General features: G+C 45.3%; 1 protein-coding gene across 2 annotated transcripts in view; it reads left to right on the top strand.

The window, feature by feature from the left end:
* LOC144934731 (glutamate receptor-interacting protein 1-like) overlaps positions 1-17378 on the top strand; it is a 272140-nt gene that overhangs the window by 186131 nt on the left and 68631 nt on the right. For both annotated transcript variants that reach the window (XM_078860808.1, XM_078860807.1), the window contains 3 exons: positions 7885-8062; positions 14202-14350; positions 16803-16883. In XM_078860808.1, the coding sequence (XP_078716934.1) occupies positions 7885-8062; positions 14202-14350; positions 16803-16883 (408 nt within the window). The remainder of the gene's footprint in view (positions 1-7884; positions 8063-14201; positions 14351-16802; positions 16884-17378) is intronic.

Here is a 17378-nt window from a genome sequence, read left to right as displayed (position 1 = left end):
TTAGACCTGAACATTATACAACAAGTACCATTGATTTACTTCGCAGTGTGGCAATCAATCAGACATTACTGAAAAGTAATTTTTAACAGGAATCATTTTGTGTTAAAGTCAAGCAAAGACTACATCATGCTGCGTGGCTTCCAGTCGAGCTATTGGAATGTCAGCAGTCTGCCCGTGGCCTACTTTTGCGAATAATCTCATGCAATACATTGTGTGCGAAACTAAATCACCATAACGAAAACCACGTCTCAAGAGTTGCTGGCACATGTTTGGTAGGGAAGGGAGGGGTGTTGATCAGTGAGTGGTGAGAGGGAAAGGGGTTAAGAGAGAGAGGAGAGAGATAAGGTTACATGCAGAGGAGATGAAATAATGTATTCAGGGTTTGAGTAGGCGGAGTAAATCGGCAGGGCAAACTACTGAGGCGAAAGAGTTGCAGACACACGGGGCAGCAAGGAGGTTGGTGTTACCACCCCTCGAGCAATCGCTGACTGGGGGGGTCTTTATCAACGTTTAACTTCGCACCTTCGATTATTATGGTTGGCTACGTACGATGCGAATGAAGTTCAGAATACCTACAACTGAAAGGAAACTACACGTGTTGATAACTTTAAAGTCAAGCCATGTACTCATGATTGCTGGCCATACTATAGAACACAGCCCGCTAGGCTATAGATGTTTCATCCCAGACACATAGACACTGTGGACTGAACAAAGTACTAGTGAATTTCGCTTGGGATGTTGAATCGCAGTTTATTTAAGTTCAAGTACTTGTCAATAACGCAGCGATTCCATTTGCCTTCTCAGCAATGAGTGATACTCATCCATGATGACAGCCATCAACCAGTTTTGGAAATTCCACATTCCTATGACAGAATGTATGTATGTTGAACTTCGTTCGCACCGTACGCAGCCAACCGTGCTAATCGGAGGTGCAGGAGGACAACAACCGAAACAAAAAAAGTAGTTCCAAAAAAAATTGTTTTCCATTTGGATTTAAAAGTGCATAGCTCCATTGGCTTCCTAATATCGGAAGAAGTTTACCAAAAGGACTTCCCTACAGCATGGTTGCGAGTATAATGACCTCGTGTAGATCTCGCTGATAATGACGATGATGAAGACAGTAATTATTGCGTGAGTCGACCGTAGCCAGGATTTGAACTCAAGATTTGTGTGATCTTGAATCAGCATCGTGAGGGCATTAGGCTCTGAGCCAGAATCTATGTATTAGGTGTGGTTGGACATGTGGTTTTTCCATTGTAAAGCAAGCAGCCCACACACTATTTTAACTGCTGTCTCTTGATAACAAACATGTAAATAACGCTGATTCGGAAATCATGTGGTCTACAGCCAGCAAAGCACTCCCCTCGCTTTACCATCGCCACAACTGCTCCCTTTAGTCTTGCCCACAGATTTTTTTTTTTGCAATACCAAATCCACGAATGCTTTAATGATGCCTGGCCCTGAGCCACGATGCATGCTGTGCTTAATGGGAATACGCAGCATCCTGAAAAGTGCATTACGTATACCGTGTTGTGCAAATACATGTGCGCTGTGAATGCAAAAAAGCAGTTGTAATCTAAAATCCAATGACAATAAATTCCCCCTGTGACTGAATGTACACAACGTAAAGATAAACATCCCCTCTTTAGACTATTACAGCAAAGTGCTGTTGGCCAGAAATTATGTTCCGGCACTCTGAAGGTGTGCAGGGGGAGAGAGCGGTGGGAGCAGTGGTTAGCGCACGGCGCTCTGAACTCAGAGGAAGCCGAGTACGATTCCCTGGCCGTGGGAAACATCGAGGGCGAGCGATATCTAAACCGGTCCTGGGCAACCCCCATCAACTCACATCAACCGTGACTTACGCGGCATGAGTATGCCTTCGTCCAGCAGTGACTTTATATAAGGGCTATACATTAGTAGTAAGGCACACAAAGGCAGTGGCAGGTTCATGTTAGGTTTAAATTCCAAGTTGCCACTGAGATTGTGCGTGACCAGAAATTCAACCCACGGTCAAGTGGGATTTGGAGCCACCGTCCAACTAACCAGTAACTCATTCGCCATCGCACCAACAGATATTTAATAAACAAACGCACGCACGCGCAACGCACGTTAGCACACACCGCACATCGTAGTCGGCTGTAGATCATGCATAAATATTTTTTCCTCTTTTTCTGACTTCGTAAGTGCCAATTAAATAGAAATAACATCGTCCCTTAATTGTTCACTTAATTTCTTTTGGCTATGAAGTGCAATTAGCCTATTAAGAAGTAGAATTAAAATAATCAGCCGAACTGAATGTAACACCTAATTATTGCGGCAGATACAAGCACGCATGTCAAAACGCAGATGGCTGAGCAGGTCACGGTTGCACTCACGCAGTCTAACTACAGCACGCACTGCGATTATCCACTTTAAAGCACATTTGCATAACAAGACCCCTGGCGGTAAAAATGTAGGTACATGCCGCGAGGATGCTAGGTATTTCATGACAGGGTAGAGTAAGCAACTCCACCATGACATTAAACATGGCAGCTACAAATTTTGTAGCTACACATTGTGTAGCTGCCAAACAGTTAATTGGCTTGAGGATACATCATGCCTGATGAAGGAGCCACTTTGTTAAAATGGGTATTAATTCGGCTAGCACGTTCATGAGTAAATGGGCGTAGGCAGGTTAAGAGGTCATCGGGAAAAGAGGTCATCATTTCCTGCATCTCCGGTTTATCACGGTTGGCTACGCATGGTACAAAAGACGTTCAACATAAATACATAGCCAAAGCCATAGGTGCCACCAGATTTCACCATAATTTCCATCCTTCTGCAAAAGCCCAAGGCTGTTACAAGTTTGAAACTCACCTTCACGATCTGATCTCACAGTATCCCATGCTCTGGCTTTAAGCCTTCCCTGGGTCACGACAGTGGTAAAAGGTAAAGGTGCAGCCCTGCAAATTCCTGCTCAACACAACTGCTGGCAGAAGGGCCTCCACTCGAGGGGCCTGTAGGCAGCCTCTCTTAGGGAGTATTTAGCCTACTCTTCCGTGCTTGCTAAGATGTTTTGGAAAAGGTGGGAGTACCCACACTTTACCCCACCACACGTGACTTGCCGATGCACGAGCTGTGCCACAGTTATTTCCACTGCTTTGTGGACAAAGGCAGGGGGGAGGATTTAAGAAACTCGCCCCCATTTAATTGAACTGCCGGAGGGGGAGTTACAACCGGTGACCTCTGGATGGCAAATCCAGTGCGAAAACCGTGACATTACGACGGCATGCACGTAATATACTTTGTGTAGTAATTAATTGACCAATGCAATTACACAGAATCAGAAATTTCATTTATCCTGGAGAAATCCGATGGCCTATGAACCTCTGTTTCGTAGATGTCCAGCAATGGCAAAAGGAAGATGACCTAAAGCCAGATTGTGGGATGCTGTTAGAACAGAGCTTGGAGATTTTGTGTTCCATCAGCTTCAAAACCTACCAGAGAGAAGGAAGCAATGGTGACGGTGTGGGTGGCATCAACAGCATTGACATCGATGAACCCTTGTTCATGGATATCATGCATACCACAAGTCCCCCCAGCACAAGAGACTCGTTGTGACTAGACGGGCTTTGCTTTGCCACATTAAGGCACAGGGACTAAATATATACGGCGCTGTACCTGCAAACACGGACGTGCAGATGCGCTGTGGAGGTTGGGGGAGAGCTACTCGCGAATGGTCCCCCAGTGGTTGTGGATTAGGCCACAGGGGCACGACGTCCCCCCCCCCCCTGCACAGTGCATTGGAGTGTTGTGTGCAGATAGGAGCACCGCGGCTAGGAGATGTTAACTACCTCGCCTGGTATACAGGAAGTCATGGGTTCAAGCTGACCCTGACGTGTGTCTAAGAGTATTTGGCTGCTGCTATGAATTTCCACACGATAAGCCACTTCATTGGGCTATCATTTGTGATGGCCAGGTCGCTTCTGAAATAGAGATACACAGCTCAGTGGGCCTTACCTATTACAATAAAAAATAGGTGTCTCACACTGGCTTTAACCTTGTGTGACCCACGAGCCCCGCCTCCCAGTCACTGGATCAGAGGCGTGCGCCACCACACAAAACATTCGTGACAACGCTTACAGCACCGCGCCGCCGTAGAGCTCAGTGTGCAGTCTCCTGTAATTAGCGCTTCTTTCACAAGTGTCAATTTGAACGTAAAATGACAAAACAAATCCCGTAATTTGTGTTTTCATCAATTGTCAATGGTGTAAATTTATAATCACTAATCCACATTTCTCAGTGGTTGCCTCTGAAAAAGAGCTATATAGTAGCTCACTGGGCATTACCTGGTCAAATAAAAAATTGCTTTAGTTCAAAAAAATGCACAAACGGCCGCTGCATGTGCCCTCGTGGCCCAGGTTGGTGCACGCTATGCAGAGCTGCACCCGTCGCTCGGGAAGAAAACGAGCGAGCGAACGTTGTAATGCGCCAATGCGTCCACGCGTGACAGAATGCGTGGTCGTGCGCACGGACACCCGCGTGAACGTGTGAATGCTCAAAACGAACGCGGACAGTGCTCATGCTCGTTTGAGCACGGGACACTCTCTAACCCCCTTTTGTTTCAGATGTAATGTAATTGCTTTATTGGCAGAGGGTAGTGGAGTGCCTCTGACCGCTAATGGCCGGGTCAGCGTATTCGGCGGCATTGCTCGTGGCGATACTCGAGTGCAATCCCGGGGGTTATCTTCTGCGGTCGAATAATTATCTTTTTGTGCTCGGGGCCAGTGGTCTACGCCTAGTAACAAACAATTGCAGAACTATTCCCCCCACCCCCCAATCGATTGAAATGGTTTTTGGGCTAAAATTGTATTTGCACTGGATAATATAATGATAATGTACGACCCTTTGTCAATGCGCTTCTGGATGAGTACTTTGCCACGCTCTGTAGGCTGTGCAGTCGTTCGACCATACTTCGCTATGCTGGTCAGTAACGGCTTGGTGAAGGGAGTTCATGACGGCCGAATATAACTCATGAATGCTGTTAGCCTCGGTTAGGAATTGAACTCAGTTCACCAGATTCAAAGGTCCGCTTGCTGACCACCGGTACCACCACTCGCCCCTTGCACTCGTTATGCCAGCGCGGTGTCCTCTGTAGGCTTAAGATTAATCTAAAGACTCGACGTGGATATCGCAAGATGCTGATTCTCTATTCACTCGAACATAAACTGTTTTTTTTTCAGGAGATTTAAATTGCATTATTCCGCACAATTACAAAATTACAACGTATATGTAGCATCTACTTGCCATAAAAAAATGGTTTTTATACCGTTCAGCAAAATATGGTAATATTAAAACGATAAAGAGGTAATGGGAGGTTGCTTAATTGCTAAAAGTAAAAGCCACTTAATTTATTGGCTGATGGGACTTCCATTTTTATGTTTATTATTGTCTTTAAAAAAAAATAAACAAGAAAACATTCAACCACCTTTGAAATTAATTGATTCCTATTCTCTTGGGCGAGGATTGGAGCACTTTTTGGAAAACTGGGCTCCATCGTGAAAAGCAAAGCGTAGCAAAGTGCCTAAAGAGTACATTCGTAATCAGTGTACATTACCTGCTATGACATTTAGAAATAGAACAAAAGTTGAAAGTCCATAAAGCAGCGTGGGAGATGCGCAAGCTTGGAATTACTCTTGAGAGGCAGAGAGAGAAACCCGTGGATCAGGGAACAAACTCAAGTTAGAGTCAAGAAATGGACTGTTCATACAAGTAGGTGGCCTTGGTTAGGACACGTGACTTGGGTGGGACACGCGGCTTGGGTGGGATAGACACGTGACTTGGGTAGGACACGTTGTCACTTGCCACAGATATGAGAGCTGATGGTTGAAACCAATTATGGAAGTGCAACCTTGGGAGGAGATTCACCCAGGACGCGTCAACCATGGAGATGGAGCAATGGCATCGGCTCATGGTGCAGGAGATCCATGGCTTGTGGCATGAGATTACTGTAGCACCCCTCGTGACCATCCCTATTAATGACTAATCGCTCAACGACGGGCCTCCATAGAGCCCAATGTGTTCGCTTAACGATCATTCCCCTGTTATCGACGAGCTGTTGTAGGTACAATAAATACGAATTCATGCATTGATTAACCATGTTTCTTTCTATATTATGTCTTTATAATGTTGTTAGTATCTTAATGTATTAATATCCATTGTTTAAATATTATCAGGTACGTTGTTGGGGTGAAATGGGTAACTTTCGATGCTATCTGAACGAATGAAGCCTTTAACGTGTATTTACTATAATCGCTTAACGACCAAATCACTTAACGACCGGTTTCGTGGAACCAATTACTGTCGTCAAAAGGGGTTCTGCTGTATAGCGGATGGTGATGACGGGGGGGAGGGCTTCATCCAGCAGGGGCTAGATCATGGCTGATGATGATGATGGGATATTTTTCCTGTCTCACGACATGAGTGTATTTCAATGGGCATCTAGAGACTCGTATTAATTATGTAACCCACACAGACGCAGTTATATAAGTAAAAAATGCTTAGTGAATGGGTAAAGAGTGTGATATACCCACACGTGATATTCACCTTGGATGTTTCCGTTAGATGGTAGAGAGAGACATTGCCTGGTCAACGATGTCAGCAACCTTGCACGACTGCACTCTATAAAAGATCGTGGAACTGTTGTTTATCTCCAGGTCTGAGGTCGGAAGTGAAAGTCGAATGTATGGAGATGAAAGTATTGCAAGATGACGACGACCGCACCAATTGGGGTGACGTTACAGATCGGGCATAACCGTGGCGTTGAGGCAGGAACGCGCTGGCAGAGGCGTGGGTTGAAAGTGAATCCTGTCCATTGTATGGTCTTTTATCAACAATCCTAGCACTCAACAGCCACACACCTTTGAGAAATTCAACTCGTGGATTGTCGAATGTACCATTGCCTCATTTATCGTGATGACCTCTGATATATTTGATTAATCCCTACTTGTCTGGCATGTGACGTTAACCTCTCAATGCAACGTGATCTTGGCTGGCATCAACCGGCCAACCACTTCTGTTATCATCGTAAACAAGGTCATGTCTTCATTGCAGCCATTCCATCCATTTGTAAACATTGCCGTAAGGAATCAAATTTAACCGAATTCATTATTTAAACAAATGTCGTCAACGTTTGAATAAGTACACTCTCAAAGAGAAGACAAGTTACAGACCGATGCTATTCCCATGCGCAGTCGTGCCAGGGTGCACGACGAATCAGAATCAGGAATGCAAAACAAGGTGATTGTCACCAGCGAGTGCAGATGTGCGACGCTCAGACCGCGACTCTGCACTAGCCTACGGGGTCGGCAACGAACCAATAAAGAATTTACTTAAATATTAACACCTAATTTTACGTATATATAATGTATAAGTATGCCAGGGAATGGGTCACCGTGGAATGTCCTGGTGAGAACATAATGTACAGTCAAATTGTATTGTTAAAGAATAACTAAGAGGGGAATAAACTAGATGCAGCTTATTCTATCACCTATTTTGTTTTATTCAAGTCACAATGTGTGTTGTCATCTGCTGTATATACATGTTGTGTTTGTATACAAGTAGCTCTGCGTGTGATGTAGCTCTCGAACCATTTTCGGCCAAGGACAAAAAAACTAAAAAAAATTGCTCTTCTTCTTTTTGAAAGGTTGCCCCAAAGCCTGGTTGTAGACTTAGCTGGGCTTGCGGAGCAGCAGCAACAGCGAACATGCATCAGCATCAGCAGTCTGTTGCATGGGGTTTACTTACTACCAGAGTTGTTGGGCGCGCGTGCGCCCCGCTCATGTGGTGGCACTGCGTGACGCCGTTGCTGCGCTGCGTGTGTGTGTGTGCGTGCGAATCGCACAGCGTGCAGCACGCTGGGGCCCGGCGGCCAGGTGGTGCACACCGAGAGCGTGGCGCTGCACCTCGCCTCCGACGGGGGCCCTGGCTTCGGCCTGCACTTGCAGGGCGGCACCTTCTCCACCGACGTCTTCGGAGCGCCGCTGCTCATCGGATACATCGAGCCCGACAGCCCTGCCGAGAGGTAACCGGCACAGACTCGCTAACAAGCGCCCTGTTTAATGTAATGCCTCTGCCATGACGCGTTGGCATTGGAGGGGTGTTTGTCCAGACGTCGTCAGCATGCTGTGGTCAGTGCGAGTTGGTGAAGCGATGATTCCCTGGACCACTTCAAATCACTTGCCACACCGATGTCAGCCATGGCCAGGAATCGAACCGAGGTCGCCGGGTTCATGGTTCAGTGTGTGAAACCACTGCACCCACCGCTCCCCTTACTTCACCTCCCGCAAATACAGCACATATGATGTATTTATTAAATATTTTGGTCGTTGTTCACACAAACGGAACTGCAGAATTAAAGTTGTAATCGTTAAGCGTTGATGTTCTTAAGTTTTGCAAGGTTACAAAGAACTTAATAGACAGAGACGGTTTGAGGCAATTCAAAGTGTGAGGGAAGACGCGGAGGAAGTGAGGTGACCTGCAGTGTGGTGAGTCAGTAGGTGAGTGGGTGGGTGAGTGAATTACTGTGACCTGCAGTGTGGTGAGTGGGTGGGTGAGCGAATTACTGTGACCTGCAGTGTGGTGAGTGGGTGGGTGAGCGAGTTACTGTGACCTGCAGTGTGGTGAGTGGGTGGGTGAGCGAATTACTGTAACCTGCAGTGTGGTGAGTGGGTGGGTGAGTGAGTTGCTGTGACCTGCAGTGTGGTGAGTGGGTGGGTGAGCAAGTAACTGTAATCTGCAGTGTGGTGAGTGGGTGGGTGAGTCAGTTGCTGTGACCTGCAGTGTGGTGAGTGGGTGGGTGAGCGAATTACTGTGACCTACAGTGTGGTGAGTGGGTGGGTTAGCAAATTACTGTGACCTGCAGTGTGGTGAGTGGGTGGGTGAGCGAATTACTGTGACCTGCAGTGTGGTGAGTGGGTGGGTGAGCGAGTTTCTGTGAACTGCAGTGTGGTGAGTGGGTGGGTGAGCAAGTTACTGTGACCTGCAGTGTGGTGAGTGGGTGGGTGAGCGAGTTTCTGTGAACTGAAGTGTGGTGAGTGGGTGGGTGAGCGAGTTTCTGTGAACTGCAGTGTGGTGAGTGGGTGGGTGAGCGAATTACTGTGACCTGCAGTGTGGTGAGTGGGTGGGTGAGCGAATTACTGTGACCTGCAGTGTGGTGAGTGGGTGGGTGAGCGAGTTTCTGTGAACTGCAGTGTGGTGAGTGGGTGGGTGAGCAAGTTACTGTGACCTGCAGTGTGGTGAGTGGGTGGGTGAGCGAGTTTCTGTGAACTGAAGTGTGGTGAGTGGGTGGGTGAGCGAGTTTCTGTGAACTGCAGTGTGGTGAGTGGGTGGGTGAGCGAATTACTGTGACCTGCAGTGTGGTGAGTGGGTGGATGAGCGAGTTGCTGTGACTTGCAGTGTGGTGAGTGGGTGGGTGAGCGAATTACTGTAACCTGCAGTGTGGTGAGTGGGTGGGTGAGCGAGTTGCTGTGACTTGCAGTGTGGTGAATGGGTGGGTGAGAATTTGGGGGGAGGCTCTCTGTTCGTAGGGGACGGCTGGTATATGTAAATAATTTTCTCAAGTTAAATTATGTTTACACATTTATGTTTACACATAATTTACAACGAACTCATTTAATTAACACTTAATAACAATTGATGTAATATTTACAATTTGATTACACACAATAATCACCATCTCCATTAAGCAAAGGAGGAGGCTGAGATTCAGTGGATGTGGAAGGCCGAACAAATTTGCTGACGGGCTTGAAGAATGTTTGGAAAATAAATATAAAAGAAACTTAACTAAACATGTGAAACGAAACTATGTTTTTTTACCAGGCCCACCAAGCTGTAGAGCTCTTTTTCAGAAGCAACCTGGCCACAAATGATTGCTCAACGAAGTAGCTTTTCTGGAAATGTATAAGCAGCCAAATACTCTAAACGCATGTTTCTAAACGTAGAGGGAAAAACCGGAGGACCTGGCGAAAAATCCACGCGACCATAGGGAGACGTAAACTCCAAATGTCCAGGCGTCAGGGTCGGGATCGAACCCACGCTTTCCTGTTTTCCAGGCGAGGTAGTTAACATTTCGCCACCATGGTGCTCCTGAAACAAGTGAGTGACCACCTTTGCAGAGCACGTGGCATCCAGGGGAACGGGTTCACCACATTCCATACAACGGGTACGTTTGAAGGTTTAGAATTTCTAATGAATATATGCAGGTCGGGTTTTTGGTTTCTGTGTAAAAATAAAATAAAAACAGTATTTACTTAATATTGTTGGTTCTTTCAGTAAAGTCACGTAGATAGAAAAAATTAATAATACAAATTTTCATTTTAATCATAAAAAAATGGAAAATAATGAAAGCAAAAAACCACAATAAAATTTTAAAATAGTAAGACCGCTTGTATTTCAATCGAAACGTCGTGGATTTTTTGCTTTTATTATTTTCTATTTATTTTTAATTTAATTTTACTTTTTTATTGTGTTTTTTTTGCTTTTATTATTTTTTATTATTTTATTATTATAATTTTAATTATTATTTTTCTATCTACGTGACTTTACCGAAAGAACCAAGAATATGAATTCCTGCAGTCACGAAAGTTTTAAGTCAAAATGTATTGCATATAACCTTATGGCTTTGAGAGGTTTTACTGTACCTGTTTACAGTAATTGTGATACCAATGAGTGGATGTCTGAATGTCTGAAAATCCTTGAACATAATGAACAAAATTCGAATGTGTTGGGTGCTGTACATACGGTACCTGGCTTTAACAATCATTGAAGCAAGGGCTCAATGCTAAGTACGATGGCTATCTCACTATCTGTCCAAAATATAAATATTGTTCTTCGTAAAACGTGGAGCTCTCCTTGGTGCTGGATTTGCAGTGAGCTAATATAATATGCCTGCTGTGCAGTTTGCGAAGAATGTGCCTTGTTAGTCACTGAGAGGGTGAGGCCATTCTTTCCAGTTCAGGTGTTGTCATTGGAAGTAAATCAATTACGATGTGCCGAACCGCTCACCTTCACGCTTTAGAGGCCTTGGTCGTGATGCGCGCACACACACACAGCTCATTTAAACAGGTGCTGCTTCTACAGTGTGTGTCCGTGTGTGTGTGGTGACCTCTGTTTCAAGCCTTTATGGCTGTGTCTCGGGTTCGCAAGTATGGTGCCAACTACTCGCACGGGAGAGTCATATTATTCTGTCGTTGGAGTTTACAGCCGTATCCCAATTCTCCTACAGGTTCCATGAGCACAGCGCAAGCATGCTGCCTGCTCGTGTGCATTGACTCAAACATCTGATCCCATTGTTTTCCAAGATGAGCAAATGTGTGTCTGCAACGTCGCCATCGGCACCTTTGTTGCCCGTCAATATTATGTTGAGACGGCTTATGCTGCAGTTTGCATGCTTGGCTCAAAGGTTGCGAGTTCAAATACAAGGCCGGGTGGTCGTCTCAGCTCGTCAGCTCTCGGGATCCAATAAAATGTTTAATACTTTGGATACGTTTTGAACAAATCGTCATCCTTTGGGTAAACTGTATCCTGTCATAACAATGTGGAATTTCCACAACTGGTTGTCCGGATGAAGACAACTTTTATTCATTTATTTAGCCAATTGAGCTATAAAGCCCTTTTTCAGAAGCGACCTGGCCACATATGATAGCTTAACAAAGTGGCTTATCACATGGAAATGTATAGGAGCCGAATGTAGTACTCTAAACGCATGTTGATTTTAAATGTGGAGGGAATAACCCGGAGGAGCTGGAGAAAAATCCACACGACCACGGGGAGAACATGCAAACTCCAAATATACAGTCATCAGGATAGCCCACGACCTCTTTTATGCCACCGTGGCACACTTACTTTTCTCATTTGAGCAAGTGATGTTTTGACTTAACCAGTCAGTGCTCGTGAATTATACACAAGTCATATATGAATATGTGTACTTACGATGTGCATTTGTCTGTGACAATGTTCTCAAGGGAAGATTCAATATAGACTGATGTTTTCGCCTTGTAACCACAATGTCCTTTGGGAAGTTATTGGACAATAGCAATGGTGTGTCGACCATGACCCTCCAGGGAGCGCTTTCAGATGTGCTTCTGCAGCCGTCTGGAATGCTCTTTCTTCCGATATTAGGAAACCACTGGAGCTATACACCTTTAAATCATCCAGAGCAGTGGTTCTTTAACTGGGGTGCACGCACCCCCTGGGGGGGGGGGTGCAAGATGTTCTTCCTGGGAGTGTGACACATGGCCAAACTTTTTTAGAAGCAAAATCATCCAAACACAATTTAAGCATGGGCATGTAAGTACAACCACTTTGTTTTTATCAAACCTATGTATTTATTAACATTCTAAGTTTTGTATCGATTGAAGGTTAAGAACCACTAATCTAGATTTAAATAGAATTTCTTTAAAGCTGCTTTTTGTGTTTAGTTTGTTGTCCTTACCCCGCACCTCCGATTGACATGGTTTATAATGTAGAGTGCGGAAGAAGTTCAACATACAAGGCGTAGAAAATATTGATTGAGAACGCATCAAGCAAAACTTCTTTGCATACCCCTTGGTGTTACAATTTTAAGTCCAGTGTTAGATATACATATTTGTATTCCTTAACTTGATTTGCATTACAGCTGACATTACTGCAAGGGTGTACTACCTCATGAGTATGCCTTGCTCAATCCTTGCTTGTACGAGTCAATGCCTATACTGTCTGATGAAAACAATTACAATTTACATTTCTTTGTCAATCCACTGCTGGATGAAGCCTCACTGTGGCGTGTCGCTCCTGTGGAGATTGTTTAACCGTGCTTCACCACACTGGTCAGTGCGGGTTGGTGAAGGACCCATTCAGATATCAATCACCTCTGACGTTAGCTGTGGCCAGGAACCAAACGTAGATTGCTGGTTCTGTTGCATAGCGCACTAGCAACTGCTACCTTTGCTCCCCAAAAATGTATCGTATTATCTCCGCTGAACTGCCACATGGCTATAATTGGAATAAATATGATGTTTGGGTACCACATGTAGCTTTGCATGAGAGAGTGTAATGAGCTTGGAGGCATTGCTTTTCGATAAAACTGAGCAGCCTCAAATTGGCTTCGAATGTTCCCACAGGGTAAACTACTAAAATGCTTTCATTCTCATTGGAATTCCATATTTGTAACAACGTGTTTTATGTCTTTTTTACATTTTAATCAAATATCCTCCAGTTAATTTGAATTCATGGCAATATAAGAGCAGGGGGATGGGGGCAATATTTCTGTAATGTTACCGGGCTGCTGTGTAAGGGGGGGACACCTTGGGGGCCGCTCAGTCCACCAATCCCCCACTGTCCACTGGAGAAATCACGGCGCTGTAGTCGTCGCCCTCATTTAAACGACCTGAGGACGAGAGGCGCATGCGGGACACGGAGGCCGGATAAGAATGTCCTTGGCAGCAAGGCCATTAGCCACAGTGGCGAGATGTTAACTTCCTCGCCTGGTATATAGGAGGTTGTGGGTTCGATCCAGACCCTGAAGCTTGCTGTATATTTGGAGTTTGCATGTTCTCCCCTTGGTCGTGTGGATTTTTCTCCGGGTCCTCCGGTTTTTCCCTCCACATTTGGAATCAATGTGCGTTTAGAGTGTTTTGGCTGCTGTACATTTCCACATAAGCCACGTCGTTGAGCTATCATTTGTGGCCAGGTCGATTCTGAAAAAGAGCTATGTAGCTCAGTGGACCTTACCATGTGAAATAAAACATAGTTTAGTATAAATACCCAAAAAGGAAAGAACACAGGTCCTCTGTTCCTACCTCCGCTACATGGGGTATAGTAAAATAGTCATTGCACGATCAGGTTTCAGCGTACGAGGTAATCTATGAGCATGTCAAAATCTAATTGATCAAATATTGCAATGACCGTTGATAAATAGAGGTCACTGCCATAACTCTGCTGTGTTTTCAGGTTGCACCGTGTGTTGTTGTTCAGCCGGCACATAGTTCAATGTTTCCTGCTTGGCTCCTTTAGAAGCTCCGAGCACGTGAAGTAAAACGTCGGACGCCGTGCCAAACGATGCGCAGTGCAACAGGGAGAGAACTGGTCAGCAGCACCACAACAAAAAAACCTACGCGGTAGTAACGATCAGCGCTCGCCGTTGTTGTTGTGTCCACCCGCTTCCTTCCGCTTCCTTCCAACAGGTGCGGCCTCCTGCAGCCGGGCGATCGCATCCTGTCTGTCAATGGCATCCCCACGGCGGAGCTGGGCTCGCTGGCAGAGGTGTCGCAGTACCTCCACGAGCAGGCCCTGGTGGGCAGCGCCTCACTCGAGGTGGAGTTTGACGTTGCCGGTGAGATTTGGCTCCGCGAGTCATTTGCCACCACCTCTTGTGTGCGCGACGCAAACGCCTGCCGCTTCACCGTGAAAATCCCACGAAATGTACCACGGAGTTTTAACCAAATTAAGTGCGGTGCCTATTTTGATTATGGGGTTTTTGTGTGTGTGTATGTGTGCAGTCATTGGTGATTGGGCTGAGACCATAATCTCACTGCGCTTGAGAACCCGATTGATTCACAGGCTGCCCACATTCAAACCGAGGAACTCAGCAGTGCCGGCTCAACACTCTCACCTCTGAGTCACCCAGCCACTTCCTTTGGAAGTATATTTGATAGAGGGGATTATACCTGTGGCGCCGTAGCAGAGTACTCGCCTCACAATCGAGCCCATAATCGCGATCTCGCTGCAAAATTCCGCAGCATTCAATCTACGCCGACTTTCAAGAGACGCTTAGAGGCGCCACCTTCTTCACCTGGCTTTCGAGTTGCACCGAGCTTGGCTCTCCTCCTCAACGATCGTGGTCACTTATGTCTTTGAAACATTGTGCACGTTACAGATTTTATTACTATTCCATTTTATCTCGCGGCAATATATTCTGGAGATGAATGCCAATGTCGAGGTCTGTTAGCCATGACGAGAGGGTTTGGGAATGGAAATAATAAAATAACAAAATAAAACATAATAAAATAATTCTCACGACGTTTCGGCCACAACGCAAGCAGCCGTCCTCAGGTGAAGACCAGGTCTGTCGGGGAGACATTCATAGACAGCGTATGAATGTCTCCCCGACAGACCTGGTCTTCACCTGAGGACGGCTGCTTGCATTGTGGCCGAAACGTCGTGAGAATTATTTTATTATGTTTTATTTAGTTATTTTATTATTTCCATTCTACGTGACTTTACCGAAAGAATCAAGAAGATGAATCCCTGCAGTCACGAAAGCTTTAAATCGAAATTTAGGGTTTGGGAAGTTAAAGTTTGCGTGGTTTTGCTTTTCCTCTACTAAAGGAGCGCAGGCTACAATGGTTTACGAAATGGTCCATAGTTTGGGTTTCATGGCCATAATTGCAAATGTTTCCATTTGTTATCCATCACAATATTCATCTTCTTCTTTCGTATGGCTGCTGATGTAGATGGCAGAGCAATGACTACAATTTCACATTCAGGTGGTCAAGCCAGATAACTGCGTCAAAGAGCAGCGTAGTTGTTTCATCGCTGTGACGTCTCTTTCGTATAATACGAAGGAGTGTCACATTGAGGGAATATATTGACCCCCCCAACTTGAAAAGTGTAATTCCGATCACTGGCTTAGCGACACCAATTAATAGACGCCCCTTTGAAACTGAAGACACTTTGAGTTGCTTTATAAAAGTGAGCCGACCAGGCAAAGCCTTGGCGGAAGCAGTTTAAACTGGACTTAACAGTTCACTAAAATTGGATCAAATAAAATCAATACAGTTGTGTCCAGAGTATTAATGATCAACTATGTTTTTTTTTAAATACTTTTATGCTATGCATGATTTGTTTTGAAATCTCACTTTGACAAATGTCAACATGGCAACAGCTGAACAATGTTTTGGGAGCATGGCATGGAATCTATACCCAAATGCACCGAGAGTATTTACTTAATGTTTCACTTATCCAACCACATGCAATGTGTTCAAGGTTACCGTAAATACATTTCTTTTTTAATCCAACAATGCATTTTACGTGTACAAATCTGTTCACCTCAACACATTTTCACATTTGTGTTATCTTCGTTGAATCTGCAGCAGTGCCACTTCTCCGCAAAATACCCAGGCTGTGCCTTCTGGAGCCTGAAGAACATTGTCACTCATCAGTGGCCACTAATGTAGTTCGTCAAAATAATTCGAGAGCACTTTAGTGATGAGTGGCGGTAACGGCATTAAATTAGTGCAAATTAGTGAGCGACAAACACGGCCCAGCTCTACCAACTTGTTGAAAGGTTTTGGAGAAAAACCCAACTTCCAGCCTCATCCAGGATACACAAGCATGGCATTGCAGAAGCTCTCTCCTTATGATTGTTTCCACGTTGACACTTGTACTACCACAGTGAGAATGCATCCTCCAAGCACCAGAGGACCTGTATAAAATATACGCGACCCCGGGGAGACATGCAAACTCTAAATATACAGGCATCAGGGTTGGAATCAAACCCACGACCTTCTGTATACCGGATGTTAACTACCTCGCCTGGTATACACGAGGTGGGTTTGATTCCAACCCTGACGCTTGTATATTGGGAGTTTGCATGTTCTCTCCGTAGTTGCGTGGACTTGTCTCTGGGTCCTCCGGTTTTTCCCTCCCCATTTAGAATAAACATGCGTACAGTGTATTTGGCTTCGATACATTTCCACGCAATAAGCCACTTCCTTGCGCTATCATTTGTGTAGAAGTATGGAGGCAATCCTGCTCGCTGTTGTTGTTGTGTATTTTATTCATAGAGTCGGTGATTCCGAGCAGTGGCACTTTCCACGTCACACTTCCCAAGAAGAAAGGCGTGGAGCTGGGAATTACCATCACGTGTAAGTGTGAGATTTCCAATTACTAGCAGTAGCACGCACACATCCATGTCAAAGAAACACGGAAACACATGTGCATGCACAGAGATAACACACACACAGACATGTGCTCACACACAAAGACAAAGATCTCCCGTATGGTCTTTTAACAGGCTGTTGGGACAAATGCTGTTGGCGAGCACCTATGAAGGCCGGCGCACATAAACAACAATACCCACCGTTCACCACTAAGCAGCGGTGATGTCTTCACACTGTTCGTGCTAAGATAGGTGCACTTTGAGGCGACGTGAAGTGTCGAAGGGTCGTTGATAGGAGGTCATGAGACAGACCCAGGTGCCATGGGATAATAGACTGGGATGACAGACAGTTACACCACCTGTGCTCTCCCCCTTTGCCAGCTTGCAGCATTTTATCTGCCTGGTGCTCCACGCATTGTTGTGAGCATCGTTCCTCTGCTTTTTGTTATTGTTGGCTGACCAAAGACAAAGTTCCCCTGTA

The sequence above is a fragment of the Lampetra fluviatilis genome, chromosome 11 (assembly GCF_964198595.1).
Source record: "Lampetra fluviatilis chromosome 11, kcLamFluv1.1, whole genome shotgun sequence".
In the NCBI taxonomy this organism is placed as follows: domain Eukaryota; kingdom Metazoa; phylum Chordata; class Hyperoartia; order Petromyzontiformes; family Petromyzontidae; genus Lampetra; species Lampetra fluviatilis.
The sequence above is the reverse complement of the archived record's forward strand: the minus strand, read 5'-3'. Positions and strand labels throughout refer to the sequence as shown.